The 27998-nt window shown below is 66.6% G+C and overlaps 1 protein-coding gene across 1 annotated transcript; it reads left to right on the top strand.

Annotated features, from left to right (window-relative positions):
* The first annotated feature begins 661 nt into the window (after positions 1-661).
* MYO15A (myosin XVA) lies at positions 662-26727 on the top strand. Its single transcript, XM_075718527.1, has 64 exons — positions 662-1876; positions 1991-4462; positions 5382-5464; positions 6131-6194; positions 6302-6411; positions 6619-6693; positions 6912-7002; positions 7466-7569; positions 8122-8185; positions 8267-8380; positions 8588-8749; positions 8853-8966; positions 9080-9138; positions 9401-9524; positions 9613-9708; positions 9800-9931; positions 10379-10504; positions 10718-10795; positions 11189-11343; positions 11497-11542; positions 11683-11807; positions 12052-12169; positions 12260-12435; positions 12505-12589; positions 12871-12924; positions 13106-13187; positions 13278-13408; positions 14127-14222; positions 14314-14549; positions 15330-15508; positions 15609-15681; positions 15867-16058; positions 16209-16303; positions 16432-16523; positions 16594-16720; positions 16871-16932; positions 17073-17136; positions 17252-17390; positions 17905-17995; positions 18079-18175; positions 18431-18552; positions 18683-18742; positions 18976-19051; positions 19472-19587; positions 19671-19789; positions 19873-20014; positions 20267-20378; positions 20526-20600; positions 21009-21214; positions 21286-21419; positions 21498-21564; positions 21704-21776; positions 21996-22069; positions 22189-22271; positions 22495-22625; positions 22769-22863; positions 23228-23305; positions 23565-23661; positions 23747-23907; positions 24008-24141; positions 24239-24372; positions 25454-25587; positions 26402-26542; positions 26626-26727. Exons 1-64 carry the CDS (start codon positions 662-664, stop codon positions 26725-26727), a joined length of 10464 nt encoding a protein of 3487 aa, XP_075574642.1.
* The last annotated feature ends 1271 nt before the right edge of the window (positions 26728-27998 follow it).

Genomic DNA, 27998 nt, shown 5'->3' with positions numbered 1-27998 from the left:
CCTCCTCCGCGGCGCTCCCCTTGGCCCTGCTCCTGCGTGGCGTGTGCCTTGGGCTCTGCAAAATTGTCTGCTCTTGGTGCCGTGGTTTGGCTTTATGGGGTCAGATGGGTCCCTGGGCTTCATCTTCTTCCGTGCTGGCCAGAGGAAGAGGCTGATTCCCCAGGAGCACAGGGAGCCCCGAGGTGTGGGGAGGTGGCAGGGTCCGGTTTTGGGGTGGTGACGGTGCTCTGTGCCCCCCCCACCATGGGGAGGGCCCTTTCCTGCTCCTTCGGAGAAGTCTCCAGGCCAGAGCAGCGGCATCCCTTACATTATTCATGCCCCCGCGAGCCCCGGCGGTTGGGTTACAGCCGGAGCCCAGCCGCTGGCACCGCGCTGCCGGACTCGCGGGGCCCCGCGGGAGGCAGGAGGCAGCTCCCGCCGGGCTGCACCGGGGCTGCCGTCCCGCCGCCCCAGCGCCATGCCAAGCAGGGGGCCGCCGGCGGCCGAGGGAGCCACGCACTGGCACGTGCCTCGCCGAAACCGGGCGCAGGTAAATACCCCCCTGGGGCAGGCTGCGGGGTCGGGAGCCGGACGGCGTGCCGGGAGCTGCCTCGTGCTGGCGCGGGGCATCGTCTCCCAGGGCCCCGCCGGGGCCGGAGCATGAGTGCCTGCCACCGCCAGGATGGTTGGCAAGAAGGGGGAGCCCAAAAAGGATGCGGAGGCCAAGGGGAAGGGGGGCAAAGGGAAAGGGAAAGATGGCAAGAAGGAGGCGCCCAGCAAGTTGGAGGAGACCTCGGACGCGGAGCTGCTGAAGGCGGAGGAGAGCGAGGAGACGGAGGTGGTGGAGGAGGAGAAGGACAAGGAGGAGGCAGCTCTGGAGGAGCCCAAGAAGGGGAAGGGGAAGGAGAAGAAGGGGGTGCTCAAGGGGGTGGTGGTGAAGAAGCCGGGCCGGGGGAAGAAGGTGCAGTTGGAGCTGGAGGAGGAGGAGGGCAAGAGCGATGCCGCGCCGGCCAAGAAGAACCTGAAGGGCACCTCCAAGCTGGTGATGGGGCTGGCGGCTGACAATGGCAAGAAGAAGAAAGGGGCCAAGGGTGCGGAGGCCAAAGGCCAGCCCAAAGCACCCATGGAGCCCAGCCCAGCTGAGGAGGAGGAGGCAGTGGCGACAAAGGCCCGGGTGAAGCGGAGCCTCCGCAGCACATCAAAGCTCTTCCTGGGCTTCAAGAAGCTGGGGTTGCATCAGCCCAAGAAAGGGCAGTTCAAGAACACGTCCCGCTTCTTCTGGGGGCTGCAGAAGCAGAGCACCAAGAGGAAGAAGAAGAAGAAGAACAAGGCGGTGCTCAAGTCCACCTCCAACCTGATGGTTCGCTTCAAGCGCGTGGGCAAGAAGAGGAAGGAGGCGGCCAGTGGCACCTCGCCGGCAAAGCCATCCTTCCTGCTGCTGCGGCGGGCTGGGCAGGCGGCCGAGGACGGCGCGTCCCTCTTCCGCCGGCGCCCGGAAAGGAAATTCAAGCCACGGGCGCAGGTGCTGAGCAAGGCGGCTGCTGCCACGGGCTGGCTGGCCAGGAAGATTCTCTCCCGGCGCGGGCGGGTGGCAGGGGGCGGCCGGGCGGCTGATGCGGCCTGGCTCTCCCGTATCGGTGCCAGGAAGCTGCCGTTCCCTGCGGAAGACGAGATCCTCAGGCACCGGGCCAACATGAAGCGGATCCATGGCGGCAGCGGGCTGTCGGCCCCCGGCACTGTGCGGCACGGCCAGGAGAGGCACGGCAGCACGGTGCGGCGTCCATCCCGGCGGTGCACCCAGCGTGCGCCTGCGGAGCCACCAGTGCCACGCTATGGGTGGGCTGAGGAGGAAGATGGTGCCTACAGCCGCCGGCGTGGCTACGCCAAGGAGGATGGAGCCGACAGCTCCCGCCGTGCCTATGCGAAGGAGGATGGAGCCTACGGCTCTCGCCGTGGCTACACCAAGAAGGAAGATGGAGCCCATGGCTCCCGCCACGGCTACGCCAAGGAGGAGGATGGGGCCTACGGCCCCCGGCATGGCTACGCCAAGGAGGAGGATGGAGCCTACGGCCCCCGGCATGGCTACGCCAAGGAGGAGGATGGAGCCTACGGCCCCCGGCATGGCTATGCCAAGGAGGAGGATGGAGCCTACGGCCCCCAGCATGGCTACGCCGAGGATGGAGCCTACGGTCCCTGGCATGGCTACACCGACGAGGAGGAAGGCTACTTCCAAACCCCAGCCTACCCAGCGGGATATGGCTTCGAGGACGTGGTGCCAACCTCCTATGCCGACTACCCTGGCTACGAGGTGGAGGAGTACGGCTTCTACGGGGGGGTTTGGGAGGAGGGTGACCCGCCGGGGCACCCCTATGGCTACGCGGAGCTTGAGGATGAGGGACCATTCGGCGGTGGGTCCCCCCTCACCCTCCATGACCCTTACGGCAGCGACCCGGAGTATGGTGAGGAGACGGCGGGGCCCTTTGGCTACGGGAGGGACCCCTACGAGGACTTTGGGGATCCCCTTGCTGGGGGGTACCCGGGGGGCGAATACCCTGAGCATCGCATACAGTACAGCGAGGCGGGGTGGCCACCGCACACCCAGTCCTCTTGCAACCCCTACGCCCTGGCCCTGGAGGAGATCGCCGAGGCCGAGGAGCCCGAGGAGTGGGAGGAGGAGGAGGACCGGGAGTACCCCTTCTCCATCCTCAGCACCTCCTCGCTCCGGGGCATGCGTGAGACGCTCTCCTCCAAGCTCTCCCTCAACAGGAAATTCAGGCTTTTCCCCCGGCCCCAGGTCAAGCTTTTTGGCAGGGACCGCCTGGACATCCCCCTCCCGCCATCCCCCCACCTGCCCGCCACCCGTGACGAAGATGACTACGACGAGTACGAGCCACCACCGCCAGCAGCCCCCGGCCCCGTGGCATCACCGGGGTGCCGGGTTTCGGCAGCACGGGCGTGCGGGAGCCCGTTGGGGCAGTTCCTCCAGCGCTCCCTCTCGCAGCCCCCCGGCCGCCCGTCTTGGGGTGCAGGGGGATTTCGGGACCCCCGCACCCCCCAGCCCTCCTACAGATGCTCCGGCCGCAGGCTGGCGGGGATGGAGAGCTCTGCTTCAGGGGGCCGGGACCCCCTGCCACGAGCATCTCCAGCCAGGGACCCTTCCCTGCCGGCGGGGCCCTGGGGGCAGCCCCCTCCCCGGGAGCTGGGGGCTGCGCGGCGGCTGTCGTTCCGTAACCCCTTCGCCAACACCGGGCGCTCCCCATCGCCGCCGTCCCGGCAGCACCCCGGCAGTGTGCGGGGCGAGGGGCCGCGGCGATCCCCCTCCCTCGGTGCCAGCCTCCGGCGGTTCGGCCCCGAGCCCCCCACCCCACCGCCGGCTGTCCCCTGCTCTCCAGGGCTGGTGGGGAGGCGTTTGGAGGTGCCCGTGGCAGGGTTGGGGAGACCCCTGTCCCCGAGGCCATTGCAGCAGAGCAGCCCCCCTGGGCTACCGCTTCCCCAGGCCTGGCCCCGGCTTCCCGAGCCCCCCACCAAGGCCGTGAAGCCGCTGCAGAGGACCCCCTTCCTGGCACCCACCCCCCACCCTGGCAGCCGCCGCCTGGGCCCCCCCAGCCCCTCCTGGGATGAGGAGCTGCCCCCATGGCAGGGTGCTGCGCGGGGTCTCGCTGGGGTGCCCTCCCCGCCCAGCTCTGCTCCCGGCACCCCCAAAACCTTCCTCCAGCGCATCGGGCAGCCCCTTGCTGGGATGGCCCCCCGCTCCCCACCAGCGAGGCCGTCTCCGGCTGAAGCGGGGGGCCACAGCCCCTCCCCAGGGCGCTCCACGGTGCAGTCCCTGGCGTCGCTGCTTGTGGGGAGCGTGGCCCGCGCCAAAGCCCCTCCGTCCCCACCGCCTGCCCGCCATCCCTCCTCCCGCTCGCCCTCCTTGCCCCGACGCCCATCCCGGCAGGACGGGAGCACCCGCAGATCACCGAGCCCGCCGGCGGGGCACCGGGGCTGGGCTGACCCTGGCCACCCCATCCTCCCCTCCCCTCCCCGCAGCAACCGGAGCCCCTCACCGCAGCGTCGTGCCGCTTTCCCAACGCCCTGCGGCCAAGCCCCTGGCTCGCCCGCTGTCCCCCACCGCACTGCTCGTGCCCTGGGGCCGGCGGAGGCCGTCGAGGGCGATGGGGCGGCCAGGGAGGAGGGCGCGGGGCGCTACGCGGTGGTGACGCCGCAGGTGCAGAGGTTGGGCTCCTTCCGGCGGGCGTCCCGCATGTACAAGCAGCACTGGTCCACGCAGCACGTCGTGCGGGTGCGGGAGATGCCCGACGCCTGGACGGCCGAGCAGGGCCTCCCCCGGCAGCCCAGCCAGCGTGGCCGGCGGTGGGCGAGCCAGCGAGGAGCCGACATCGCCCGATACCTGAGCCAGCGCTCGGCGGCGGGCGGCTGGCGGGACAGGCACCCTTGGGCAGACGGGTACCTGGGCACCAAGCAGCCCTGGCGCAGTAAGGTAACGCCGGCGGGGAGCCCGCCGCGGGTGCCGGCGGTGGGATGGAGCCGGGGGTGGGGTGAGCCGGCAGCCGGAGGGACCTGGGATGGGGTGGCACGCTGAGATGGCTGCCGGCTCACCGGGACGCAAAGCCATCAGTGCCGCGGGGTTTGCAGCACTCCGGGGCGGGGGTAAGTGGTTATGGGTGCACCGGGTGCTGGTGGGGGTCCTGCCACAGGGATTAGGCTGGAAGGCAGGCGGTCATCGCCCATTGCACGTCCCCCCCCTGCCATACACGGCCCCCTCGGGGACACTTGACGCTGGCGTATGGAAATGCTGAGACCCGATCCCTGGCTGGGACAGGCACGGGTGGCACGCTGACCCGGCGGGTGTCCGCTTTCCTGGCCGGCCGCCAGCACGGGCTGCGCGTGGCCGTGGGGCACGGCCGTGGGGAGCGGCCCCCAGCCCCACGGCTCAGCCCCCCAGCACTGCAGCCCCCTTCCATCATCTGTCCTGGAAGTGCCACCCTGCCCGGGGAGGTCTCCGTCACCCAACCCCTTGCAGCCCCCGTGGTGGGTTGGGTGAATGGAGGGGTGTTGCGGGGTGGGGTGGGGGGGCACAGCTGCCTCCGCCTGTTCCTGTCTGCCCAAAGCGAGCAGGGCCAGGGGTCACCAGGAACAACCTTTCCTGGGACGGTCCCCAAGGGTGCCTTGATGGCCCCACGTCCCCATTTCCACCACCGCTGCTTCCCCCCGACACGTGACGCTCTTGCTGGGGGACCCGTTTCAGGGCCATGGGGTGCTTGCTTGGGTCCCTGCCGTTGCTGGCTGCAGGGTCCCCAGTTTGGGGTCACAGATGGTGGTTTTGGGGCAGTGGTGGTGACCGGAGGGGGCTGGTGTGGCCCTGCTGTGACGGAGCCGGGATGGGTTGCTCCATGCAGATGCAGTCGCTGTGCAGCCTGCCCATCGTGCGGTACCAGGAGCCGCAGGAGGAGGACGGGCTGGAGGACATGACCCAGCTGGAGTGAGTGTCCCCATCCCCTTCGTCACCCACCGTGACCCAGTGCTGCAGGGGCCAATGGGGCTGCAATACCCCCCCTGCACCCCATGGCCCCCACTGCTCCCCATCCCATCCCAAGTAGTTAGTGATAGGACGAGAGGAAATGGCCTCAAGATGCATCATGGGAGGGTTAGATTAGATATTAGGAAAAATTTCTTCACAGAAAGAGTGGTTGAGCATTGGAACAGGCTGCCCAGACAGGTGGTGGAGTCCCCATCCCTGGAAGTGTTCAAAAAATGGGCAGCCGTGGCACTTTGGGACATGGTTTAGTGGGCATGGTGGGGTTGGGTTGATGGTTGCACTGATGATCTTAGAGATCCTTTCCAACCTTAGTGATTCCTAGTTTTTACTTTCATTAAAAAATAATCCAGCCAGCAAGCCAGGAAACATGAAATTATGACTCTGCCCTTAATTGGTTTAGTGGTGGACTTGGCAGTGTTAGGTTAATGGTTGGACTGGATGATCTTAAAGGTCTTTTCCAACCTAAACGATTCTGTGGTTCTATGATTCTATCCCGACATGGGGTCTGCTCCAGCCTCCTGGGGCTTGGGATGCTGGGGACACGCTCGGGGATGGCAGACACCTCCTGTCCCCCCGCCACCGCCTAACGCAGCCTCTGCTCTGCGCCAGGGACCTCCAAGAAGCCGCGGTGCTGAGCAACATCCGGACGCGGTTCGAGCGCCAGCTCATCTACGTAAGCTTAGGGGCGCATGGCATCCCCCGGAGACCCCAGGCGTTGGGTCTTCAGGGGGGCTCATTGCTCTCCCAGCGCTCGCAGCCCCAAACCTCGCTCTCCCGCAGACCTACATCGGCAGCATCCTGGTGTCGGTGAACCCGTACCGGCTCTACAACATCTACGGGACGGAGCAGGTGCTGCAGTACGAAGGCAGAGCGCTGGGCGAGAACCCGCCGTGAGTACCGGGGTGTCCCCGAATAATCTGCGGGGCCCCCTGGGTCCTACAGCAGCTCCTGGGTGGTCCCAGGCCCCCAAGGACCCTCGGTCGCAGGGTGCTGGAGCGGCTGTGTCCATGGGTGGGAATGCTCGGGGCGCAGCGGGGGTCCCCGTGCCGGGGCGATGCTGCATCGCACCCCCCACCTCTGCTTCCCCCTGTCCCCAGGCACCTCTTTGCTATCGCGAACGTCGCCTTCTCCAAAGTGATGGATGCCAAACACAACCAGTGTATCGTCATCAGGTGGGACATGGCTGTCCCCTGGCATGACCCCCGCGGGGATGGCCCCTAATCAGCGCTGCCCTAATTGCCGGTTGGCATTATGCTGCCGCCAGCCTGGCCCGGGCCCGGGGCCAATGAGTGCCTCTGGGGATGGGGTGCTGGGTGCATTTGGGATGGGTGCTGCCCCCCCTGCTTGGCTGGTGACAGCCCCGGCCGTGTCCCCCCTCTCTGTGTTTCAGTGGGGAGAGCGGCTCGGGGAAGACTGAAGCCACCAAACTGATCCTGCGCTACCTGGCAGCCGTCAGCCAGAAACGCAGCTCTGCCCCGCAGGTAGGGTGCTGCCCTGGGGACGTCCCCGACCCCTTGTCCCACCTCCCCGTGCTCTCCTCCACCCCCTGCTCATGGCTCGCTCCTTGTCCCCACGCTTCCACCTGGACCACGGCAGATAGAGGTACCGGGGGAGGACATTTGGGCTGGGATGGTTCAAGGGGACTGAGCATCGTGATGGCATCTCTGCCACGTCACCCTGGGGGACAGCGGGGATGGAAAGCTGGAGCTCGGTGCACACACGTGCATGGGGTCCTTGCGCTCTCCTGCATCCTCGTACAACCCGGCCGCGGTGCACGCTTCAAATTTTGGCACCCGTGGGTGTCTTGCATGGGGCAGGAGGTGGCAGGGAGGGTGGCACAGGTGGCCTGGTGACAAGGGGGGGGTTCCACGGGAGGACAGCCCATGGCCGTGGCGTGTCAGGGTGGCTGGGCTGACCCTGGGGCTCTCCCCATCTCCACGGCAGATCCTGGAGGCGACCCCCTTGCTGGAATCCTTCGGCAACGCCAAAACCGTGAGGAACGATAATTCCAGCAGGTTTGGGAAATTTGTGGAAATCTTTCTAGAGGAGTAAGTAATGCTGAGCAATGCCCGCGCGCGGCCAGCCCCCAGCCCCTGTCCCCCCCTGCCCCAGGGGTGCCCAACCGGGTCCCCAGCCCCGCTGCCAGGCTGCCCCTGCCCCTCACCTCTGGGGCAGGATGCACAGGGGGACGCTTTTGGGGACAAACTTTGGTGGGGGAAAGGCAATGTCACCTGAGGACAGGCAGTGTGTGCTGTCCCCGGGGTAGGGGTGGGGATGCTGTGCCCTGGGCTGGCACCCTGAGCTCTCCTGGTCCTCGTCCCTGTCCCCATGGCCCGTCCCACCCTCGCTCAGCCCCACTGATCCCAATGCAGGGGGGTGCCCGATTTCACCCCGGGGTGCAGCAGCTCCAGCCCTCGCTCAGGAGCCCGGTGTGGGTACCTCTCCCTGCCCACCCATCCCTGGTGGGGGGCACTTGGGGACTGGTGCTGACCCCCCCCGTGTGCTGGGGGAGCATCAGGGCAGGGCTGGGCACCGTGGCGGGGGGCACAGCCCCTGCCGTGCCAAGGTTGCCAGCCGGGTGCCCGCTCTCGCCCCCGCAGTGGCTTGATCTGCGGTGCCATAACCTCGCAGTACCTGCTGGAGAAATCCCGCGTGGTCTTCCAGGTGGGTGGCGAGGGTATCCCGGATTCTGCCTCCTCCCCGCTCCCCACCACCCCTACCCCAGCTCCGTCCTCTTTTCCCCAGGCCAAGAGCGAGCGCAACTACCACATCTTCTACGAGATGCTGGCAGGGCTGCCCGCCCAGCAGCGCCAGCGGTACGGCCTGCAAGGTGCCGAGACTTACTACTACCTGAACCAGGTAGCGTGACCCCTGCCCGACACCCCCCATGCCACCTGCTTTTTGGGTGGCTGGCCGAGCCCGGGTGCCAGTGGGTTCCTGAGTCCTCCTGGATTCGGTGTGCGGATGGGGAGGGTGTTCAGGGCAGGGTGTCCCCCCCCATATGCCCCCCTGGGTGCTGCCCCCCTACCTCGTGACCTGCTGATGGCACCGAGGGGGCCGTGCCAGGGTGGGAACTGCGAGATCCCCGGCAAGGACGACGCGGAGGATTTCCGTCGGCTGCTCAACACCATGGAGGTGCTGGGCTTCAGCGTGGAGGAGCAGAACAGCATCTTCCGCATCCTCTCCTCCGTCCTCCACCTGGGCAACGTCTACTTTGAAAAATACGAGGTACCCGAAGTAGAGCCAAGCTGCGCTCTTCGGGCTCAATTCGGGATGCAGCAGAGGAAGCAGGGGGGTTGACCTCATCCCACCGCCTCACCGTGTCCTGCAGACCGACTGCCAGGAGGTCGCCACGGTGGTGAGTGCCACGGAGATCCGGACGGTTGCTGAGCTGCTGCAGGTCTCCCCCGAGGGCCTGCAGAAAGCCATCACCTTCAAGGTGACGGTGAGCGTGGGCTGGGGGGGCACAGGCAGGGAGGGGGGGTCCCTGCTCCCTGGGGACCATGGCTGGTGTTGCTAAAACTCCATCACACCCTTGGTTTTGTGCGCCCCAACCAGGAAACACTGCGGGAAAAGATTTTTACCCCTCTGACCGTCGAAAGCGCCGTGGATGCCAGGTAGAGGGAAGGGGGGGGCTGCACTGCATGGGGGGTGCCTGGTCCCCGGGGACGGGGCGGGAGGTGAGATGCCACACTGGGAAAGGGGATGGTCAGGTCCCCCAGTGCAGATTAGGCTTTCTGGTGATTAAAACTGCAGCCCCAAGGGCTGCCCCATGCATGATGTGGGGCTGCGCTGGCCACAGTGGTGGGGACGTGCCGTGCTGTGCCGTGCCGTGCCGTGCCGGAGCTCCAGCGCTCTGATCGTCTGCCCCCTCCCCAGGGATGCCATTGCCAAGACCCTCTACTCCCTGCTTTTTGGCTGGCTCACGGACCGCATCAACAAGCTGGTGTACCCGCGGCAGGAGGCCCTCTCCATTGCCATCCTGGACATCTACGGCTTCGAGGTGAGCAGGATCCATCCTGGCTCCATCCCCCCGGCTGCCAGCCCCGGGGCTGCAGGGTCTCAGGCACCGCGGCCCCTTCTTCTCGCAGGACCTCAGCTTCAACAGCTTCGAGCAACTGTGCATCAACTACGCCAACGAGTACTTGCAGTTCTTCTTCAACAAGATCGTCTTCCAGGAGGAGCAGGTGGGACGGCGAGCGGTGCTGGTCTCTGCCCCCGTGCCAAGCATCACCGCGGGGCTGGGGGCACGGGGCTGAGCGAGTGCCGGCCCCGTAGGAGGAGTACCTCCGGGAGCAGATTGAGTGGAAGGAGATCCCCTTCAGCGACAACCAGCCCTGCATCGACCTCATCTCCCAGAAGCCCTACGGCATCCTCCGGATCCTCGATGACCAGAGCTGCTTCCCCCAGGTGAGGGGCTGCCCAGTGCTGAGGCGTCGAGGATGGCAGTGCCAGGCGGTCACCGTGCCCAGGGTGTCACCGTGGTCTGGGGTTGCTCCTCTCCTGGGCTGTCCTGGATGACCTGGGACACCCTTCAGTTTTCTCCAGGCTGGACAAGCCCTGAGAGGTTTCAGGTTGGTGCCAGTGGAGTGTCTTCCCCCTGAGGACTGGCTTTTGCAGGAATTACTGAAAAAAAACCTCCCAGCTGCCCTATAAAAGAGAGAAGGGTGGTTGCACCCTCTCTGCTGCTGGGGAAACTGAGGCATGGAGCAGCAGATGCCCATGACCATATGGCTACTCGGTGGCAGAGCTGAGAGCGGGGTCTGGCCAGTTGTCCAGGCATCCCCATCCCGGTGCCTGCGTCCCCAGGGCTGCCAAACCTCCCAAGCTGTGTCTCACCCCTGTGTTCATCCCCAGGCCACCGACCACACATTCCTCCAGAAGTGTCACTACCACCACGGGACGAACCCGCTGTACACCAAGCCGAAGATGCCGCTGCCCGAGTTCACCATCAAGCACTACGCAGGGAAGGTGACCTACCAGGTGTGCGGTGGTGGGATTCCCAGCCTGGGCTTTTAAGGAGCTTTAAAGAGGAGGGTTATGGGGTTGATCCTGCACCAGGGGGTGAGGGGAAGCCCAGGGGGTCTGGCTGGGGGACAGGAGCAGCCCCCTACCCATGATGTCCTGGCCTGGAGCTCCTCACTTCCCCCCACTGTGCCAGCGGGCTCCTCACTGTGAGGTTTTGCTCTTTGCCAGGTTCACAAGTTTTTGGATAAAAACTACGACCAGGTCCGTCAGGACGTGCTGGACCTGTTCATCAGCAGCAGGACCAAGGTAGCGCCCTGCTTGGCTCCAGCTCTGCGGTGCTGGGGGGACACTGGGAACGGATAGTCCCCTTCCATACACACCACTTTTCACGTGCCCCCATGGCCGGTGAAGCCCAGGGGGACCAGGACCAGAGGATGCCTCCAGCTCCACCTGATGCCCTCTTCCCACGGGGTCCTCTGGGCTTTGACTGCTCCAGCATTGGCACAAATGGGCACATGGGCTGCTCTTGCGCTTCCCCATCCCTATCTCCATCCCCGTCTGGGGAACCCCACCACTAATAGGGGATGCGACTCATTCAGGGCTGGGCAAAAAGGCAGCGGCTGGGCTGGGAAGAGGAGCTAGGAATGCTGCGCCATCCCAGCCACCTTCGTCCTCCTTGACCCTTCCCATGTCCCCAAGGTGGTGGCCAACCTCTTCTTCGGCCATGCCCAGGTGATGGCCCGGCAGAGGAGCCTGGTCAGGAGGAGCAGCACCAGGACGCGGCGGTACAAAGCCCCCACCGTGGCCGCCCGGTTCCAGCAGTCACTCCTGGACCTGGTGGAGAAGATGGAGAGGTCAGGGCAGGCAGGGCAGGCAGAGCAGGCAGGGCAGGCAGCCAGGCCACGCTCTGGGCTGGCGGGAGCAGGGTGACAGCCAGACCGAGCCCAAAGTGGCCAGGCTGGCTTTGTCTCCTGTCCCCTGTGGCTGACAGGGTCTCTCCGATGCAGGTGCAACCCCTTCTTTGTGCGCTGTCTCAAACCCAACAACAAGAAGGTGAGAGCCTGCCCTGGGCTTTCCTGCCTGCAGTGATGCCGGTGCTGCCTGCCCTGGCCGGCACGGGCAGCGCGGTGGGTGCATGGTGGGCAGGGGTTTGCTCGCATGGCCACCGTGGCTTCTCCCCAACTCCTCCCCAGGAGCCAGGGCTCTTCGAGGCTGACGTGGTCAGCAGCCAGCTACGGTACTCGGGGATCCTGGAGACCATCCGCATCCGCAAGGAAGGCTTCCCCATCCGCATCCCCTTCCTTGTCTTCATCGACAGGTGCCTGGGGGCTGTGGGTTGGGTACCACTGTCCCGGCGAGGGGAGACTGCAAAGCTTGTAGGTGTTTTGGGGGGCAGCGTTTGGCCCGAAGGTCCTCCACGGCAGGAGCTGTGAGCCCCCCACTTTGGTGCACAGCACCGGGAGAAGTTGCTGTGCCAGGCACGGTGCTCAGCACCGCGGGGAGGGTCCACGCTGGTGTCCCGGTGGGGTCCCGCATGGTGATGGTGCTGTGGGCTCACCCAGGTACCGCTGCCTCGTCGACATGTGGTCCAACGTCATTCCCAACGGGGCCAACTGTGTGGAGATGCTGAGGAACCTCTGCCCCGTCAGCCCCAGCATGTACTACGTCGGCGTCAGCAAGGTGCCATCCCGGGCAGGGGGTTTGGCTCTGGTGATGCTCTGGGGGAGGACAGCCGAAGCGGGGGGCTCACGGCGTCACCCCCTCTCCCAGCTCTTCCTGAAGGAGCAGCTGTACCAGGCGCTGGAGAGCAAGCGAGCCCGTGCCCATCACCTGGCTGCGCTCACGCTCCAGCGCTACGCTCGCACCTTCTTCATCAAAAGACGCTTCCGCTCCCTCCGCCAAAAGATCGTCCTCCTGCAGAGCCGGGCGCGGGGCTACCTGGCCAGGTGAGGGTCCCGGGGGGGCGGCGGGTGGGCACCGGTGGGTGGCAGAGGGTGATGGGTGCCCTCCCACAGGCAGCGGTACCGGCGCATGCGGCACACGCTCATCAAGTTCAGGTCGCTGGTGCACATCTACGTGAACCGCCGGCGGTACCTCAAGGTGAGGTGGGGGCTGGCACATCCCAGGGGGGTCCCGGGCACCCGCTCCCACCCTGCCGCATGCTTGGTGGTGGGTCTGGCGAGGGCACCGCAGCACCCCCAGACCCCGAGCCCCCCCAGAGCCCATCCCCACCACCTCCTCCACGCCCCATGGGGATGGGCAGCGCCTCTTTGGGGTGAAAGCCTGGCGATGGCGGGGGGCAGTGGCACCCAGGGGGGTCCTGCTGCTTCTGGGTCTCCCTCGCTCCCGGTGGAGGCTCAGCATGGCCGCTCTGCTTGCAGAGGAAGGAGGATGCCCGCCGGCGGGCGGAGGAGGAGAAGGAGAGGATGAAGCAGGTAACGGGGTGCAGCGTGCGGCACGGGGGGGGAGCGTGCATGTGTGATGCACGTGCAACCCATGTTGCCGTGCTCTCGTCCCTTTGCTGCTCCCGTCCCCATGCTGCCGGCCGGGGCACCCATGGGTGCCGGGCTGGGGAGCAGCGTGGCGAGTTGGTGCATCCCTGCGCCGCGCCAGCAGGAGCTGACGAGGAGGGAGGTGGTGGACGTCACCCACCTGGAGATCCCGGCCGAGCTGATGGGGCTGCTGGAGGCAGCCGCAGGTGAGCGGGTCCTGCACCACCCCCAGCACCGCTCCCATCCCCGCGTCCCCATCCCTGCAGCCGTGCCGTAGCCTGCTTGCTGTGCCGTAGCCACCCAAGAGGTGAATGCTGGCTGTGTGGTCCTGGTGCCGCCGCCGGCGCTGCAGCCTGACTCCCAGCTCACCCTCCCGCTCGACATCAATGACTACCCCATGGCCAAGTACGTGCGGGGCCACTTCCAGGTAAGGTGGGCGCCACGGCCCGGCAGCGGGGAGCCTGCCCCGACGGGCAGCCCGCTTTCGGGGAGTCCTCGGCGCCCCGGTTGTGGCTGAGCGGTTAGGTTCAGGGTCCCCGTGGTGGCTCTGCCTGGCAGCTCCCCGCGCTGTCCCACTGGGCTCTGCCCCGGCTTCGGCTCCGGGGATGCCGCAGGGTGCGAGAGGGGCCGGATCCGGGGCGGCTGTGGTGCTGCGGGGAGCCGGTGGCGGCCTCCCTCCCTCCCCGTGGGTTCCTGTTGTCTCCAGAGGCCGGGGGGACCCCACTGAGGTTATCGGAGAGAGATCGGCCGAGCCCTCCTGTACGCCCGACGCGGGGCAGATCCGGAAACGCTGGGGCGGGAGACCAGGTCGCTTTGCTCCCGGGACCCCATCCCCATCCCCAAAGTTGCTTTGCCCCCTTCCTCCTCCTCGCCTCCTATTTTTGCCATGTGTTGCCCAGTCCCTGGCATCCCGAACGACAGCACCAGATCCTGCTCTCAGCCTCACTGAGCTGCCGGCATCTCTGGTGCTGCCAGCACAGCCTGAGCCCATCCCTGTCCCGCTGCCGGGGGGGCTGCTGGCCCCATCCTGCACCCCAACCCCTTCGCAGCTCCATAGTCCCCATCCAGCACCAACGCCATGCTCAGCGCCGTGCGGCCCAGCCCTTTGTGGCTTGAGGTAGCCACGGGTGTGGGTGTCACCGCAGGAGCCGGCGTTCGGGATGCTGACGGCCCCACTGGCAGCCCCCCTCACCCGGCTGGACGAGGAGCTGTGCCACGAGGCGCTCAGCCTCTTCCAGCTGGTAGGTGGGATGGCACGGGATCCGGCACCGCGGTCCCCTGCCCGGTGTCTTCCCCGGGGCCGGAGGGAGGACCTCGCTGTCCCTGCGGCAGATCCTGCGGTTCATGGGGGACCCGGGGCTGGGCGGCCCGCAGGAGATCCTCTTCGGCAACTACATTGTACAGAAAGGGCTATCGACGCCGGGGCTGCGGGATGAGCTCCTGGCACAAGCCGCCAACCAGGTCTGGCATAACACCAACGTCAACAACGAGGAGCGGGGCTGGCTGCTGCTGGCCGCCTGCCTCAGCGCCTTCCCCCCCTCCGCCGCCTTCGACAAATACCTGCTCAAGTGAGTCGGGGCTGGGGACGGGGAGCGGGGCTGGCCGGAACCCTTGGGGATAGCCTGGCACGCGTGCCCGGGGACACAGCTGGGCTCTCCAGGCCAGCCTGGCACACGTGCCTGGGATGCTGCCCAGGTCCCTCCAGGATCCTCTGGGCCAGCCTGGCACACGTGCCCAGGGATACTGCCCAGATCCCTCTGGGGATGCTCTGAGGTCCCTCCATGGTCCCTGGGGCCAGCCTGGCACACGTGCCCAGGGATACTGCCCAGATCCCTCTGGGGACGCTCTGAGGTCCCTCCATGGTCCCTGGGGCCAGCCTGGCACACGTGCCCAGGGATTACACTCACGTCCCTCCAGCATCCCTCTTGCCAGCCTGGTACGTGTGCCCAGGATGCTGCCCAAATCCCTCCAGGGATGCTCCTTAGTCCCTCTGTGGTCCCCTGGGCCAGCCTGGCACTCGTGCCTGGGATGCTCTGAGGTCCCTCCAGGATTCTTTGGGCCAGCCTGGCACACGTGCCCAGGAATACTGCCCAGATCCCTCTGGGGATGCTCTGAGGTCCCTCCATGGTCCCTCCAGGATCCTTTGGGCCAGCCTGGCACACGTGCCCAGGGATTACGCTCGCATCACTCTGGCATCCCTCTGGTCAGCCTGGTACATGTGCCCAGGATGCTGCCCAAATCCCTCCAGGGATGCTCCTTAGTCCCTCTGTGGTCCCCTGGGCAAGCCTGGCACACGTGCCTGGAGATGCTGCCCAGGTCCCTCCTGCAGCATCCTCCCTTCCCCGCAGGTTTGTCTCTGACTACGCCTTTGCCGGCTACAAGCCGGTGTGCCAGCGCAAGCTGATGCACGCCATGGCACGGTCGCAGCTGGGCACCGCGGCCGCCCGCGCCTACCCACCCTCGCTGCTGGAGTGGACGGCGAACCGGCAGCAAGCCAGCATGGCTCTTGACCTCCACTGCTTCAACGGTGCGGGGCCGGGGAGGGGCAGTCCTGGTTTGGCCACCCTGTCACCGTCATGGGCAGGAGGGGACTGGGGAGGACCCGCTCACCGCCCGTCCCTCCCCAGGAGACCAGTTCTCCTGCCCCATCCACTCCTGGAGCACGGGCGAAGACCTGGCAGGGGATGTCCTGAAACACAGGTACCCACCGGCTTGGCACCCACCCGCCCAGCGGGGCGAGCACAGGGCACGGCATCACCCCGGGGCCATTTCGGGTGACCCCAGGATCTGGGAGCCGGGATGCCCAGCTTGTGGGCAGGGCGTCCCTGCAGAGCCGGGGCAGGGCCAGCAGCCCGTGCTCGTCCCCAGTGTCCCACTGTCGGCAGGGGGCTGGCAGAGGGCTGGCGTGGCTGGTCCGTGGCCATGAAGGTGGGTGCCCAGTGGGCCGAGCTGGCCGGCCATGACTACGTCCTGGACCTCGTCTCTGACCTTGAGCTGCTCCGGGGCTTTCCCAAGCAGAAGTCCTGCTTCCTCGTGGCATGGGAGGGGGCCGAGAGCCACGGCGGGGACAGACAGGTGTAGGTACCTGGGCAGGGACGGGTCCCCCGTCGTGGGGCTGGTGGGGAAATGCCAGCTCTGGGCTGGGTGGGTGCTGGCAGAGGTGCGGGTCGGAGTCCCAGGAGGGGTCTGGCACCCAGCGGGATGAGCACATCCTCCCTTCTCTGCAGGGTGCTGGGACATGGCTTGGATTTGGATGAAGTGCCTCCTCCTCCGGCCGTGAAAGCCCCCACGCTGCCATCCACGGAGGCGTACCCTCCCCACGGTAGGACATCATCCCCCCTGCCCCCCGGAGCTGCCGGTGGGCCATGCCGGTGAACCTTGCCGTGCCGGTGAACCTTGCCATGCCGGTGAAGCCCTGCTGCCACCGGCTCATCCCTCCTCATCCCCCAGCAGATGGGGACTTCGGGGAACCGCGCAGTCAGAAGGGTCTGGACCGGTACCTGGACAGCCTCTTCGACCCCGTGCTCTCCTACGGCAGTGGGGTGAGAGGGAGTCCAGCATTTTTGGGGGTGCAGGTGGTTTGGCTTCCGTCCCTTGACGCCTGCCCCCCAGGAGCTGGAGAAGCCGGCCGCCATCTCACAGAGGATGAAGGGAGGAGGTGGCACGGGACGGGGGGACGGTGGTGGAGATGCCGAGCGGAGCGGCCCACCCATGCCTGCGGAGACACGTCAGCCGAGGGGTGAGCGCCCCGAGCACTCCTGCATCCTGGCCTTGCTCCCTGCCTCAGTTTCCCCACCTGCTCCTTGGTGTGGGGGACATCCCTGCACCCAGCACCCCAGTGCAGGGTGGCAGGACCCCCCGGCTGAGCTCTCCTCCTTTGCCGTGGCAGGCGCGGAGCCAGCCCCATCCCCGCAGCACCGGGCAGATGCCAACCAGCCGCCCGGGACCCCGGTCAGTGGGGCAGGGCCGGGGGGGCCGGGAGGGGCTGAGCCCTGCCCAGTCTCTGCCGTGGGGCAGCTCTCCCGGGCAGCTCCCTGGGGATGGGGGCAGCTGGGAGGTGCCAGCTCCTCACGGCACGGTGTCCCTCACAGGGCAGAGCAGCGGAGGGGACGCCAGCCCGTGCCCCCCAGCCCCAGCCCTACTTGCAGAAAGCCGGTAAGGGGTCCCAGGGCAATGGGGTGGCAATGGGGGGCTCGTGGCACCGAGCCAGGCCCCAGGCGTGAGGGCAATGCCTGGCCCCCCACCCCGAGCCACGTGCTTGGCCCCACAGCACCTGTGGGCCGGCGGTGGCCGGGCGAGCTGGTGCAGCATTCCCGGCTCAACTCGGAGCACCTCCCGCGGCCCACGCATGATATCCGCAACATCATCCGGCAGTGCCAGCCGGCCCCACGTGGCTCCCAGCCCCCCAGGTACCCACCCTGGCCCCCAGCTGAGCTGTGGGCTTCTGCCTGTGGGTGCGTGTGCCAGTCCTGATGCTGGGGATGCAGGTGATGATGAGGATGCAGGTGATGCCGGGGTGCAGGTGATGCCGGGGTGCAGGTGATGCTGGGATGCAGGTGATGCTGGGATGCAGGTGATGCCGGGGTGCAGGTGATGCCGGGGTGCAGGCAATGCCGGGGTGCAGGTGATGCTGGGATGCAGGTGATGCTGGGATGCAGGCGATGCTGGGATGCAGGTGATGCCAGGGGTGCAGGTGATGCTGAGGTGCAGGCAATGCCGGGATGCAGGTGATTCTGGGATGCAGGCGATGCCGGGGTGCAGGTGACACCAGGGTGCAGGCGAAGCTGGGGATGCAGGCGATGCCGGGGTGCAGGCGATGCCGGGGTGCAGGCGATGCTGGGATGCAGGTGATGCCGGGATGCGGGTGATGCTGGGATGCGGTTGATGCTGGGTTGCAGGCGACGTGGGGTGCTGTCTCTGCAGCAAGCTCTTTGGGAAGAAGCTGGACCCTCATGAGGAAGCCATGCAGATCCTGAAGGAGCAGCTCTCGACAGCCCGGGTGCCAGCAGCTGCGGTAGGGATGCAGCCACACCCGTGTCCCCGTGCCTGGTTGGGGGAGCCGCTGGCCCTGACTGCAGCCTGCTCCCTGCCTCTCAGGGGCCCAAGGAGACGGTGGCCATGGTGAAGCCGGTCACCAGCAGCAGGTACCAGCTGCAAGCGCCGATGGGGCATCCGGCGGCCACCCGGCCCCCAGGTATCACAGGGCAGAGCCGCGGCTCTTGGGGGGCCAGGGCAGAGCGGGGCACCTCGTCCTCCCCAGTGGCACTGGGTGATGCCTGATGCAGCCGGGCACGGGTCCAGATCTGCAGCAGCCTCATGGGATAACCGCTGTGCTTGGCTAAACCCTCCCTGCCCCACAGCTGGCCCCCGTGCCTCAGTTTCCCCGGGAGGAGAGGGGCTGTTGGTGGGTCCCCCCCAGGGATGTGCAGGGCTTTCCATCTTTTCGCAGTCTCCGTCTCGCGGGAGCTCCCAGCCGAGGCGCAGCAGGTCCAGACCCAGCTGCACCGGAGCTGCAGCGAGGATTTCTATACCTACCACAATGTGCCCTGGAAAATATACATCCGCAAGGAGGTGCAGGGCAGGGGGGAACGGGACAGTCTGGTGTCAAAGTGCTGCGGGGTACAGGGGGGCTTTTTGCCAAGCCCGAGGCACTGCGGTGCGGGCGACGCCAGTAATGCTATGCTGGTCTCCCTCCTGGCAGGTTTTCTACCCCAAGGATGGCATCGACAACCCGCTGCTGCTCGACCTCATCTTCCGGCAGGTGAGGCACCCATCTGGCCCCGAAACCCCCCCCGGGGGTCCCCTGGGAGCTGGGGTATCCCCGCACCAGGGTGATGGTTTACTCGTCCCACCGCGGCCATCCCGTCTTCCCGTGCCGAGCCGGCGTGGAGGAGCAGGGGGTGTCCCCATCGGCTGCCCCAAGCCGGGGCAGAGGGGCTGGGGGGCACAGCGCTCCCCCCGCACGGCCCCGCCGCTCCTCACCCCCTTCCCTAGATCTTCAACGACATGCTCTCTGACACCTGCATCCGGATCAGCCAGGAGGAGCGGCTCCGCTTGAAATCCCTCTTTGGTAACCCCCACCTGCACCCTCCCCACGTCCCGCTGCTCCAGGTTGGGGGGGTCACACCTGGGGGGCTCAAACCTGGGGGGCTCAAACCTGGGGGCCTCACACCCAGCCACTCCGGTGCCCACCCTCATCTCCTGGGCATCTCCAAGCTACAACCAGCTCTGCTTAAAACCAGGGCAGTTTTGCCTCCAAATGCAACAAGCCCCCTGCGAGTTTGTGCTCTGCAAAGTCACGAGTTGCATCAGGTCTCAGCCAGACTTGCTGCCTTCAGCAGTGCCATGGCGTGGGGGGAAGATCTGTCTCGCCATCACGGTCCTGCCGGGCTGGGGAAGGGGATGAGCATCCCTGCTCTCACCTTGAACCCTGCATCTGGATCCTCCCCGGGGAGGGGAGATGCTCACCAGGGTGTATTTCTCCCTGCAGCGGAAAACAAGCTGGACTCCTTCAGCCCCGTAGCTACTGAGAGTGTCAAGAGGGAGATCATCATCACGGCCCGGGATGGCTGCGAGGTTTATTTCTCCCGCCTCTTCCCCGCCACGGTGAGGGTCCGGCCATGGGGCAGGCTGGTGTGGGGGGCACCGCAGCCCCACGGCCCCGGCTGAGGTAGGGTCCCGGCTTGCAGGGCAGCGTGGGGACAGGCGTGCAGATCCTGGCAGTGTCCCACGCCGGCGTCAAGCTGCTGCGGCTGGTGAAGGGCACCAATGTCCCCGGGGAGCAGCTGCGGGTGCTGCGGGCGTACAGGTAGGGGTGAGGAGCCCAGGCGGTCGGGGTGGGATGGGTGCCGTGGGTGCCGGGTGTTTCAGCCTCCCCTCGCCCTGCCCCAGCTACGCCGACGTGCTGTTCGTGACCACCCCGTCCAGGAATATGCTGGAGTTCAACCTGCGCAACGAGAAGCTCATCCTCTTCTCCCCCAAAGCCCCCCAGGTCAAGGCCATGGTTGACCGCTTCATCAAGGAGCTCAGGAAGGTGGGGGGGGAGCAGCTGGGGGCATGTCCTGGGGGCTGGCCCCTGCCTGCATGCCCGCTTTTGGGGGGCCGGGGTGGGCAGAGGAGGGCACCCTGCAAATGGGACCGTGCTTGGGGTGAGGGGAGATTGGGAGGAGGCACCCTGGGGTGGTCCTGCAGCTGTGGGTGCTTGAAGCCCCTGTGCTGAGTGGGATTTGGGTGCACATGGGTGTGCGTGGGTGCACGGGCTGTGCCAGCCCCTCCCCGTGCCCAGGACTCGCTGTACGTGGTGGCTGTGAGTAACTACAGCCCGGAGAACGGGGGCCAGCTCAGCTTCCACAAAGGGGACATCATCCGCCTGCAGCCGCTGGAGCACCCCGAGAGAGGTGAGGGACCCCCCACAGCCCCCATGCCGAAACGCCCTCAATGCAGGGCACGGGGACGGCAGGACTGACGGCTTCACCGGCCCCGGAGGCGGCCGTGCCCTGGCCTCGCATCCTGTGACACCCCGTGTCCCCATGATGTCCCCGCAGACCACTACTACGGCTGCGTGGTCCGCAAGAAGGTGATGTACCTGGAGGAGCTGAAGACGGGCACCCAGGATTTTGGTGGGTGCCACGCTGCCCCTGTGCGTGTCCCCAGTGCATGTACAGCTGCCCTGGGCTGTGTCCCCTCCTGGGGCTGGGGCAGGATCCTGCCTCTGTCACCCCGCAGCAGGATGGTTTGGGCTTTTTTCGGCACTGACCGGATGCAGGGGGATGCTCCCCTGCGGTTCCCACCCTGGGTGGCACCGGGTGCTGCCCCATGTCCCTGCAGGTGATGGGCTTTGTGGCCTCTGGTCTGTGCCTTTACCTCGAGCAATGCCAAACTGCAGCCATTTACAGCCAAAACCCGCAGCCAGACCCTCTGGAAAGGGCTTGGGGTGCAAGGGGAAGGAGGGAGCAGGCAGGGGCTTTTTGGGGGGTGACCCCCGGGGCTGCCAGCCCAGGGCCATCCCCACCATCTGCCTGGCGCAGGGTGGAAGTTCGGGGCCATCCATGGCAGGTCAGGGCTCTTCCCTGCCGACTACGTCCAGCCCGTTGCGGCCCCCGACTTCGTCCATTTGCCGGCGGAGAGGAAAGAGGAGCCCAGGGACAAGCAGGGCAAGGTGGCAGCTTCGGCAGCCGTGGCCGTGGCCGTGGCATCCACCGCTGTGGCCCAGGAGCTGGACCGGAAAACCGAGGTGGGTGCTGGTCTGGGGCCGTTGCCGTCACAGTGCCAGCTGTGCCCGGCGCCCACCGCCCCGCTCCGCAGGCATCCCCCACCAGCACCGCCTTTGCGGAGGGTCTGGAGGGAGACAGCGGCGAGCGGCTCGGTGCCGGCGCGGGGACCTGCCCCATGTTGGCCTTCGCCCGGCGATATTTCCGCGCGCCGCGGCACGGGACCACGTGAGTGCCCGGCGGCGGGAGAGGGATACCCCATGGCAGGGACACCCGTGCCCACCCGCTCCCTCGTCCCTCTGCCAGGGAATCCCGTGGGATGAAGGCCAAGAGGGATGTGCCCGAAGTGCTGGAGATGCTGATGTTCACCAAGGTATGGGGAAGCAGGGTGCCCTGCCGTCACCCACGGGTCCCCCCAAGGTCCTGGTGTGCTCAGGAGCTCCCTGAATGCCACCCCAACCCCCATCCCATCCCTCTGGCTGCTCCCGGGAGCTGACCCTCTCCCCCTCCAGACCCCCATCCAGGAGTCGCTCATCGAATTCGTGGATGGTGGCATCAGCAAACTGGCTGCCGAGGCTTTCCAAGGTAGGTGGGGGACATGAGTGCCCTGTCCCCCAGCCCCACGGCCATCCCCAGCCCCATCCTTGGAGGAGGTGGGCACATGGGGTGGCCCGGGGTCGGGGGGGTTTAGCTCCGCTGATCCCACTGCCCTGCGCGCCCGGGATGTTGCCCACACCCAGGGGAGCGCGTCCCCCGGGAAGGGATGGGGTGACCAGTGTCACCACGTGGCTTTGTCGTCACCAGCCGTGATGAAGTTCATGGGCGACCACCCTCTGAGGGGGCAGACGGAGCTGGACGCCATCTGCACCATCCTCAAGGTAAATCCCCGGCTGGGGTGGTGAGTCCTGGGGATGGTGAGTCCTGGGGGTGGCCCGGGCAAGGAGGGTGGCAGCTGGGGACGTCCCCAGCCGCAGAGCAAGCCCTGCCTGTCCCCCAGCTGTGTGCGGAGCACGAGATCCTGCGGGATGAGGTGTACTGCCAGATCATCAAGCAGGTCACCAACAACACCAGCTCCAAGCCGTGAGTCCCTGCACCCATGTCGTCCACCCTGGCTGGGACAGCAGAGGCTGGCACTGGGGACATTTGTGTCCCCAGCCGGGCTGAGGCACCCTAATGTGGGGGGGAGACCTGGGGGCCCCCCCTCGCAGCGGGCTGCGCTGCTCCCCGGGGCGGTGGGTGCCATTGTAGCCACCGCGGGCACCCTTGCCCTCCCCAGGGGCTCAGCCCTGGCTCTTCCCGGCAGAGAGAGCTGCCAGAAGGGCTGGAGGCTGCTCTACATCCTCGCCGCCTACTACAAGTGCTCCGAGGTGCTCAGGCCCTTCCTCCTGGCCTTCCTGCAGGATGCTAGCAGGCACCCGGAGCTGCCTTTCCAGGGTAGGGGCTGTGCACGCCCCAGGGTGCTGGGTGCACGGTGGGGAAAGGACGCCCGGGGGGTGTCACGGGGCTCCGGAGGTGCTTTAGCAGAGCCAACATCGTGGCTCAGCCCCGTCCTTCACCCCGGTCCCCGTCCCTGCCAGGCATCGCCAAAGCCTGCGAGCAAAACCTGCGGAAAACCCTGCAGTTCGGCGGCCGCAGCCTCTTCCCCAGCAGCATGGAGCTCAAGGCCATGGTGGTGAGGCTGGGTGCTCGTGGGGCGCGGGGCAGGGCTGATACCAGCTTGAGATCCAACCCCCGGAGATTCCGGATCCCCCCATGGGCTCGGGATCCCTGGGACGCAGCCCTGGAGCTGAGCCGGCATGGGGAACACAGTCCTTTTTGGGGTCTGCTCTCCAGGGGCATCGCTTTGGGGGTGTCCTGAGCTTTCAGGGGTCCCCAGCAGGGATGCAGCTCTGTGCACGTGGGGCAGGGGGCACGATGGCTTGCCTGGGCAGGACGGGCAAGATACAGGATGATCCCCATGGGGATTCGGGGTGTCCTTTGGGGTCTTTCCGTGCGAAGGACCCCCCCCTGCACCCCAGCGTGTCCTCCCCACGCAGGCTGGACGCAGCGCCAAGCGCCAGCTCTTCCTCCTGCCCGGCGGCATCGAGAGGCACCTCAAGATCAAGACGTGCTCGGTGAGTCAGAGCGGGCAAGAGGCTCGGCGCACCCCGGGCTCGCGGTGACCCCCCGGTTGTGGGTGCCCTGAGGGTGCGGATGCAGGATGGGGCTGCACCCCTCAGCTGTCCCCAGGTTGGGGGACTTTGTTCTCCGGGAAAGGGAAGATCACTTCCCTGGGAGCCGCATGGGATGAGCCTCAATGCAGGACCCGCTGGTGGCCCCGAGCGCGGCGGGGGGGGACGTGGCAGCATCCCAGCCACCTGTCCCCGTGCCCAGGTGGCTCTGGACGTGATCGAGGAGCTGTGCTGCGAGATGGGGCTGCAGCACCCGGAGGCTTTTGACGAGTACATCCTCTTCGTGGTGACCGACAGAGGTGAGCGGCTGGCGGGGACGGGACGGCCGTGCCGCCGGCGGGTGCCACGTTTGGCAGCCGCGCTCAGGCTCCCGGGATGGCACAGGGCAGAGCGTGCGGCCGCTGACCCGCCGGGAATACATCCTGGACGTGGCCGCCGAGACGGAGCGCCGGGACGCCGGCTACACCTTCTGGTGCCGCCGCGTGGTCTGGAGCCAGCCCCTCAAGTTCGACAACGAGCTCTACGTCACCGTCCACTACAACCAGGTCGGGCCACCCCTCCAGGCTCCCCTGGGGCCAACTCTGTGTGTGTCCCCCGAGCATCCCCTGTCCCCGAGCTGTGTCCCTGCGCTCTCACCCCCCCCAGGTGCTCCCCGACTACCTCAAGGGGCTGTTCACCGTCCTGCCGCCCGCGAGGCCAGGAGAGCAGCACTTCCCACATGTAGCCAAGCTGGCTGCCCTCCAGCACCGCGCCAAGGACCACCACCACCTCCCCACCGCGTACGGCCAGGGGCAAGGGGGTCCGGGCGGGGGCGGACATCCCGTGGGGTGCGGGACCCGCTGGCCAGCGCTGGCCCTGACCTCCGGCTCCCCGCAGGCGGGAGGTGCAGGACTACGTCCCCCCGCAGCTCTTCCGCCTGCTGAAGGCCCAATCCTGGCTCCACATGGTGACCCAGCACATGCAGCAAGCCCAGGCGCTCAGCGCCCACCAGGCCAGGGCACAGTTCCTGGGTGAGCAGGCACGGGATGGGGACAGGGAGGCGATGCTAATGGGGAGGCGATGCTAACGGGGAGATGATGCTAACGGGGAGACGTTGCTAACGGGGAGACGATGCTAACGTGGAGGTGATGCTAACGTGGAGGTGATGCTAACATGGAGGTGATGCTAATGGAGAGACAACGCTAACGGGGAGGTGATGCTAACGGGGAGACGTTGCTAACGGGGAGACGATGCTAACGTGGAGGTGATGCTAACGTGGAGGTGATGCTAACGTGGAGGTGATGCTAATGGAGAGACAACGCTAACGGGGAGGTGATGCTAACATGGAGGTGATGCTAACGTGGAGGTGATGCTAATGTGGAGATGATGCTAACGGGGAGGTGATGCTAACATGGAGGTGATGCTAACGCGGAGGTGATGCTAATGGGGAGACGATGCTAACGCGGAGGTGATGCTAACATGGAGGCGATGCTAATGCGGAGGCGACGCTAACAAAGATGCAATGCTTATGGGGAGATGCTGCTGCTGGGGATGCAATGCTGCCAGGGCTGCAACGCTAATGAGGACCCAATGCTAATGAGGCTGCAACGCCGCTGGGGATGCAATGCTAACGAGGACCCAATGTTAATGAAACTGCAATGCTGCTGGGGATGCGAGGTTGATGGGGATACGATGCTAACGAAGATGAAATGCTGCCCAGGATGCGGTGCTGCTGGGCGGCTCCTCTGCGGGGAGGCTGGGACAGGCAGAGCTCGGCCCTGCGAGGAGCCCGGGGCATTGCACAGCCAGTGGGATGCTGCACGTCGGACACAGGCCCGCAGCGGCAGGGCAGGGCAGGCAGCTCCCAGGCCCCACGCTTGGCTATCCGCTTTGCCAGCAGGCTGCAACGGGGCCCCTCGGCTGCTCCTGGGACCAATCCTGCTCCCAGGCCAGAGCCTGAAGTGGTGCAAGGCTCTGGGAGCCAACCCAGATCCTGCCAGGCGTGGGGCTGGCTGGGACCCTTGGCAGAGCCCCCCGTGGGTGCGAGCCACCCCGGGGCGCGGGCAGAAGGGGGTGGTGGCAGGCACTGAGACCCCATCCTCTGCCCCACAGGGCTGCTGAGCGCCTACCCCATGTTCGGCTCGTCCTTCTTCTACATCCAGAGCTGCAGCAACAACGCCATCGTCTCACCCTGCATCCTGGCCGTCAACCAGAACGGCCTCAACTTCCTCAGCAAGGAGACCCACGTAGGTGGGGAGGGGGTGGGGGGTACGGGGGTCTCGTGGGCACCACCCGGCCCCCCCTGCTCATGCTGCGGGGACAGAGCCAGGCAGCACCCTCAGATTGCTCCCTACAGCTCCTGACAGGAGGGTGCAGTGAGGGGGTGCTGGGCTCCTCTCCCAAGTAACAAGCGATAGGATGAGAGGAAATGGGCTCAAGCTGCGCCAGGGGAGGGTTAGATTGGATAGTAGGAAAAATTTCTTCACAGAAAGAGTGGCCAAGCATTGGAACAGGCTGCCCAGAGAGGTGGGGGAGTCCCCATCCCTGGAAGCATTCAAAAAACAGGCAGCCGTGGCGCTTTGGGACATGGTTTAGTGGGCATGGTGGGGTTGGGTTGATGGTTGGACTGATGATCTTAGAGATCCTTTCCAACCTTAATGATTCCTAGTTTTATTCATTAAAAAATAATCCAGCCACCAAGCCAGGAAACATGAAGTTATTCCTCTCCCCTTAATTGGTTTAGTGGTGGACTTGGCAGTGTTAGGTTAATGGTTGGACTGGATGATCTTAAAGGTCTTTTCCAACCTAAATGATTCTGTGATTCTATGATTCCATGTGCCGGCAGGTGGGGGGTGATGTCCCCCTCCGAAGCAGGCAGGGTCCCCGGGTTTGGCCCCAGCAGGCCAGGTCTGCCTGCCCACACCCACCCTGTGCCGGGAGTGGGGGGGGGGCTGCATCGCTGGCACCCCTTGTCCTGCTCCCGTCCGCACCCGCTCCGGTCCTCGGTCCCCTTTGGTGGGGTCCCCGGGGCATGCGGGCCACCCCTCACCATCCCTCCAGGAGCCCATCGCCAAGTTCTCGCTGAAGGAGATCCAGTCGACGCGGACGCAGCGACCGATGGCCGGATCCAGCTACCCCTACGTGGAGATCATGCTGGGCGACCTCCTGGCCCAGGGCATCACCCAGCTGCAGCTGGAGCAGGTCGGGGACATTTGGGGAGGGTCCGGGGGGACCCCCACCGGGGGTGGTGGCACAGCCACCGACAGCGTTGTCCCCCTCGGCAGGGCCTGGAGCTGTGCCGCGTAGTGGCCACGCACATGGAGAAGCTGCTGGGCGCCCGGGAGAAGCGGCTGACGCTGCCGCCCAGCGAGATCACCCTGCTCTGAGCCCACCACGGACCCCCGCCACGGACCCCTGCCATGGACCCCACACCACGGACCCCCCGCTGTGGGGGGGACAGAGGCTGCATCCACCCCGTGGTGTCCCCAGCCTGGCCGGTGGCCGCCGTCCCCCGCTCTGCAGTCTTCACACCTCGCTGTTGTTCTTGGGGTTTTATACACGCCCGTGAGCCCGGCCCGACTCGGCGTCGACGGTTTTGTGCTGCGCTCGTTGCTGGGGGGGGGGGTGCTGCCCCCGTCCCTGTGCCTCAGTCTCCCCCATCCATCCCCGTGCCTCAATTTCCCTCATCCCCGTGCCTCAGTTCCCCCGTGTCCCCATCCAGCAGCCTCCCCCTGTCCCCGTGACTCAGTTTCCCTCATCCCCATGCCTCAATTTCCTTCATCTCCGTGCCTCAGCTTCCTCCATCCATCTCCGTGCCTCAGCTTCCCTCATCCCTGTGCCTCAATCTCCCTCATCCCTGTGCCTCAGCTTCCCTCATCCCTGTGCCTCAGTCTCCCCCATCCATCCCTGTGCCTCAGCTTCCCTCATCCCTGTGCCTCAGTCTCCCCCATCCATCCCTGTGCCTCAGCTTCCCTCATCCCTGTGCCTCAGTCTCCCCCATCCCTGTGCCTCAGTCTCCCCCATCCATCCCCATGCCTCAATTTCCTTCATCCCCGTGCCTCAGCTTCCTCCATCCATCTCCGTGCCTTGGTTTCCCTCATCCCTGTGCCTCAGTTTCCCTCATCTATCCCCGTTCCTCAATTTCCCTCATCCCTGTGCCTCAGTTCCCCCGTGTCCCCATCCATCAGCCTCCCCCCGTCCCCGTGTCTCAGTTTCCCCCATCCATCCCCGTGCCTCAGTCTCCCCATGTCCCCCCCCATCAGCCTCCCCCCGTCCCGGTGCCTCAGTCTCCCCATGTCCCGTCCCCGTCCCCGTCCCCATGCCCCCGCCGCCCGCCGCCGCTCTACCGGAGCCCGGCGCCCCCGGCTGACCCCGCCCGCCTGTCCCGTTCCTCCCGCCCGCCAGGGGGCGGTCGCGCCCCGCCGCCGCGCGCCCGCAGGCACCTCAGCGGCCACCCCAACCCCTCACCGCCCCCCGCCTCCCGCCCCGCGCCACCCGCGCGCCCGCTAGGCCCCCGCGCCGCCCGCCAAGCCGCCCAATCAGCCGCCGGCTCGAGCCGCTCGCGCCCGCCCCCCGACCAATCAGCGCCGAGCCGGGAGGCGGGGCGGGGCGTCGCGGCGCTGCCGGTAGCCGTTACGGCGCGAGGCGCGGGCTGAGG

Source organism: Pelecanus crispus, chromosome 11 (genome assembly GCF_030463565.1).
Source record: "Pelecanus crispus isolate bPelCri1 chromosome 11, bPelCri1.pri, whole genome shotgun sequence".
NCBI lineage: Eukaryota > Metazoa > Chordata > Aves > Pelecaniformes > Pelecanidae > Pelecanus > Pelecanus crispus.
This window is presented reverse-complemented; position numbering and strand designations above follow the sequence as displayed.